The sequence below is a fragment of the Cupressus sempervirens genome, chromosome 3 (assembly GCF_028749045.1).
Source record: "Cupressus sempervirens isolate cs-2001-9-10 chromosome 3, ASM2874904v1, whole genome shotgun sequence".
NCBI lineage: Eukaryota > Viridiplantae > Streptophyta > Pinopsida > Cupressales > Cupressaceae > Cupressus > Cupressus sempervirens.
The window spans coordinates 714,442,956-714,448,052 of NC_143120.1; the positions used below are offsets into that span (position 1 = coordinate 714,442,956).

General features: G+C 33.0%; 1 protein-coding gene across 1 annotated transcript; it reads right to left on the reverse strand.

Moving 5' to 3' along the window:
* Positions 1 to 3,078: 3,078 nt before the first annotated feature.
* LOC149568763 (22.0 kDa heat shock protein-like) lies at positions 3,079 to 4,225 on the reverse strand. The gene is made up of 2 exons (XM_089821657.1): positions 3,682 to 4,225; positions 3,079 to 3,595 (listed from the first exon to the last, which is right to left on the reverse strand). Exons 1-2 carry the CDS (start codon positions 3,911 to 3,913, stop codon positions 3,309 to 3,311), a joined length of 519 nt encoding a protein of 172 aa, XP_089677783.1. The 5' UTR covers positions 3,914 to 4,225; the 3' UTR covers positions 3,079 to 3,308.
* Between the last annotated feature and the right edge of the window lie 872 nt (positions 4,226 to 5,097).

The window sequence follows — 5,097 nt, forward strand, 5'->3', positions numbered from 1 at the left end:
TGTGGTATAGGTTATGATTGTAGTTGATGTAGGGTTATATTAGAAGGTGTATTTAATGTCAAAATTAATTTCACCATAAGAGATTATTGTTTCACCTAGACCCATCAGGTTATATTAGAAACTAAACAATGTGCCCTAAAGTTTTTCTACATTTTTACCTAATGTTTTTTGACATTTTAAACTATTTTTTAAAACATTTTTACCTAATGTTTGACTACATTCTTGCTTATGTTTTAAATAATTTACTAACAAATTAATTTAAGCACCATTCTAAAACAATTTAAAACAATTTAATTAATTTAATTTATAACAAATTAATTAATTAAAATAATTTAAATATATTAAAAAATTAACAATTCTAAATATTTCACTCATAAAATAGGTAAAAAACAATTAATTTAAGTAACATTAACATTTATTAATCAAAAAATACATTAAATTTTTTTTAAAATGGAAAAAAAAAAAAAAACCCACTAACCTGTTATGGCTGAAACACCTAGACTGCTCTCCAAGAACTTAGGAGCCATGACAGTCAAAATGATAGCCGCAAAGGGTTTTTTGGCCCTTTTACAAAACCACAGGGTTTCGGCCGTAACTGTTTCGACCATAACTGTTCCGGCTGAAACGATACATGCCACGTGGGTGCGGGAAACCACCACATGTACAGCCGAAACAATTCCGATCGAAACTGTTCTGGCCGAAATACTTTTTGGTATCACCAAAGGTGACATAGGTTTGTGCTTCCACCCACTCAACAGTTTGGCTTGCGAGATGGAATTCTTATGGATTGCTCAATTGAGTTGGAGCATTTAATGCATGTTGCGTGAGATCATGATGTGGAGCGATCATGGGAATTTGTGTGGACCTATTTGGGTCTTGGTTATTTGTTCTATGTGTATTTAATGAGTATTGTAAACCTTTTGAGGCATTTGGTATATAATATCTATTGGAGGCCGACTTGTGGCTCAACATGTATTTAATGTAAGGGTTAATTTAATTTTAATTTACTAGGCCAACTTGTGGCTTAGTTGGGTATAAGTAGGGGGTCTTGTGGAATCTTAAGTTAGCATCATCCAACTTGGAGAGGAGGATGTGGAAGAGGAGTGAACTTTGAGAAAAGGATGTGGAAGAGAAGCAAACTTCGAGAAGAGCTAGTATCTAAGGTTTGGGAAACATAGAGATTGCTTGGTGGGCTTATGAGCAGAAGTTATGGTCTTCCTTGGAGTTTTCTACTAGAGTGTGGTTCTAGACTAGCTAAGGGGCTTGCATTGGATCTAGAGGGATCTTGGAGCACTATTACTTGCTTTGTATTTGGTCATAACCAAGAAGGCCTTACAACCTGACACATTGCATGTAATCAATTATTTTATGAATAAAGAGTTGTGATTTTGTATCAAATCTTGCATTATTGTTGTGTTTCCACTCTATGGTTATTTGTTAGGGGCTAGGATGTCTCCTTTGGGGATTATCCCGCCTTGCATTGCATCAACCATTTTATGTAATTCATCCTTGTTCAATTAAAAAATAATCATCATGAATTGTATCCTTGGCATACAAATATCGACTTCCAAGAACAATATCACATCGACCTTGACTTCATCAACATAAATTGTAGGCTTTTCCAAATATATATATATATATATATAAAATATGAATACCAAAACTCATTTTTAATGAACCCATGTATATGAGTAAGGATGATGATACATAGCCCACTACCTTGGATATGATACACTCAATTAATCTTTTGGTCTATTTCATCTATTAGAAGGTATATTTGTGTTTTAATCTTTGAATTGCAAGGACAATTTATTTTTAGTCTTTGAAAGATTTTATCACTAACATACAATTTAGTTCCACTCAATTCCCTAGCAACTTGCTTTAATACAAAAATGAGATATAATTTCATCAAATAGGATGTTAAAACCAAGAATTAGTATAATTTGTAAGTTATTATTTATAGAGGTTTATATAGTCTTATAAAGAGAGTTGAATATGTAATATTGAGATAATCAATCATTCAAATAAAAATTCATAAATATTATTCAACTTTTTACCTTGATGTATCAAATGGAAGAAAACTAGCTACTAGTGGTCAAGTAGCATAACTGCCTAAACATGTTAGATATACTTGTACTCCTGAAAAAGAGGTCAGCTATTCAATCCAACAAGGAGTAGGGTATATAGAGCTAAAACAAGATCACCAATATCATGGACTACGAAAGGTTCCATATCCATAGAAGTAAAATATAGAGGGATTACAACAATCATGGTGCTCTATACTCATTTCCCAAACTTCTTTTACAAAAAATGAGTTCCCTTTTTGTCTAGTTTCTCATGATCAAAATCTCTTACCACTAAACCTAGCCGATGTCCTCATAACTAAAATAAGTAATAGTCTTTCTCATGTAGAGACTCAAGACACAACTTGAAATGTCATACTTATAATTTTTATCTCACACTATTGTTTCCTACTTTATAATGAAACTTTTTCTTTGCTTTAGCTATTGTTTACAAAATTACTAAGGTGGTTACACATTTTCCATGACAATTATAGGCTTATTAGTTTTCTATAACTAGAAAATCATAACTGTCTTCCACACATAATTGATATTTTTAGTTATACACTTTACTATGAAGTTCACCCAACTCTAACATTAAACTCTTTCTTTGATATTGACATACATAAATGATCAATGGATCAAAAGAACACTCAATTTACAATTGACACAACGTTACACATCAAAAGTATAAATAAAAGAAAAATAGTGAAAATTTGAAACACTAATATATATTAAATACAAATATAGTGCATCATCCAAAAATATTATCCACCATATATGATTAATTTATTTTCTTTCATTTTTATTATAAAAGGAAAATTGATACAATATTTTCCTTCTCAAACCATCTTCGAAAAACATGGATAACATTACAAACCTTCACAATCAACAAAAACATAGATAACATTACAAACCTTCACAATCAACACAGTTGCAAATATTAAGTCAACTACTAACCAAACCACTCTTGTAAATGAGTAGATCTGTGCAACAAAAAATTCTCAACTAGGCCTAGTTGAAAGTCATTAAATCTGTCTAGGGAATTAATTCATTGAAAGGAACAGCTTTAGCATTTGCATACAAACAAGCAGTCAAGAATGTACCGTCCAATTGCATCCACGAAGACTGTAGATTAAGAATCAGAAACATGTGGTGGGATGTTCATTCTTATCCTCAACAAATTCAGAAAAAATCTGATTTTCTAACCAATAATTGAGTTCACAAACAATTTACAGCAGAATACATTCACAGCTCATCAGCGCTATCACCAATGGTTACAGCTTTAGTGGTTTTAGCATTGTCGTCACTAATTTTGGCAACAGCCACAGTCAAAATGCCATTTTTCAAATCAGCCTTCACACTATCCATATCCACATTGCCTGGCAAATGAAATTGCCTCCAGAATTTACCCGCACCACGCTCCACTTTGTGCCATTTTTCCCCCAATTTCTCTTCTTCTCTGACTCGCTGGCCGCTAATTGTAAGCACCCTCTCTTCCTTCACTTCAATCTTTAGCTCCTCCTTCGTTAACCCTGTAAATATTTCACCAGATTTGATACAAACCCTAACCCTTGTGAAAAAATAATTCTCGGAAGAAAGAGATGAAGCGAGATTTCACCTGGTACATCGACGGTAAATACATGAGCTTGAGAAGTTTCTTTCCAATTAATTGGGGCGAGGGCAACATCTTCCACACCATTCGGACCAGTTGGAGAATTTTGGTCCGCGAGCTTCAGGGGATCCAAAATGGCGTCCCACATATCGCCGGAACGCCATCTGTAAGGGAAAAGGGCTGTTGCCGAACTGATAAAAAACAATGTAACTACCATCTGGATGCTTAAAGTCAACATTGAAGAATAATATTTTTCGCAATCGGGGAAACCCTAAATTGACCGAGAGATCGAAACCCTAGTCGGTGCTTCCACTTGTTAAACTATTGATAATAATGAATGCCCGAGGCACGACACATGGTACACGCACAAACAAGGATTTTGCAGACTGCAGAGATTTCATTGTGTGTTTCTGGAAAATTCTTCCATGTCCTCTGCGGATTTTTTTTCCACCCTATGAAGTAATTACTGTGTAGCTTCGCTGAATCGACGGGATTATATTCGTACTGCGGTACAATCCCTGCCCTTTTTGTTCAATGTGCTCCGTTTTATCGATTGATTGGTAGGGGAAAGTAGGTCTAATAATTGTGATCTTTTTGTGTTGTTTATTTTCAATTACTATACTTGCATTTGCACCCAAAGAGGATATGCTGCTAGTATCTAAAACAGGTGTGAAAGTTTATATTAGATGGTTGCATTTTTTAATTTTTAAAATTTTAATTTTTGAAATTTTATCTAACGTCATGAATACTTAGATTATTATAGATATTTTGAAGTTTTGAAAGGGTTGAAATCATGCAAGCTATTGATTTTCTTTCTTAGAAATTATAGTCACAAATGGATACAAATGAAAGATAAAAAGTTGATTAAGTCAATCATTTGAATGCTAGTGGCAAAAGAAAGACATTTACATTCCATATTATAGTTGCCACATATTCTTTTAGGTTGCCAATAATTTGGTGGTTGCATCCTCCACTACCCTTAGTTTGTGCAAGATATAATTCATCCATTGAGGTGAGATTGATTTTGAGCTATATATTCAAAATGATTTTCAAGAACATTAAAAGAAGGATGTCTTCTAGGAGGATTCATTCAACGTTTTGCACACAAATCCCTAATTAAAAATCCCATTTTGAGAACTTATGACAACATAATTAGGAACCTTAAGATATAATAGTTGTTATTTTATGGTTACACATGATTTTAAATCCAAACTAATTATATCTAATATGTTCTTGTAGCTACAAACATGGTAAGGTTGATGTTATGCATTGTTTATCTACTCAGAATAATAAACATGGGTATAAAGTGTTGTTCAAAGTATAATATAACTTGTTTCCATTTTTTATACATGCAATGTAGATCAAGTAAAATAGTTAATCAACTATCCAAATCAATGAATTTCAACATGTAAATCCCCACGA

What these genes read in the sequence shown, in the direction of transcription:
- LOC149568763 (XM_089821657.1), bottom strand. Translation starts at nt 3,913, where the DNA reads ATGTTGACTTTAAGCATCCAGATGGTAGTTACATTGTTTTTTATCAGT. An exon ending in ATTTACCGTCGATGTACCAG is followed by an intron (nt 3,596 to 3,681) that starts GTGAAATCTCGC and finishes AAATATTTACAG; the next exon opens with GGTTAACGAAGGAGGAGCTA.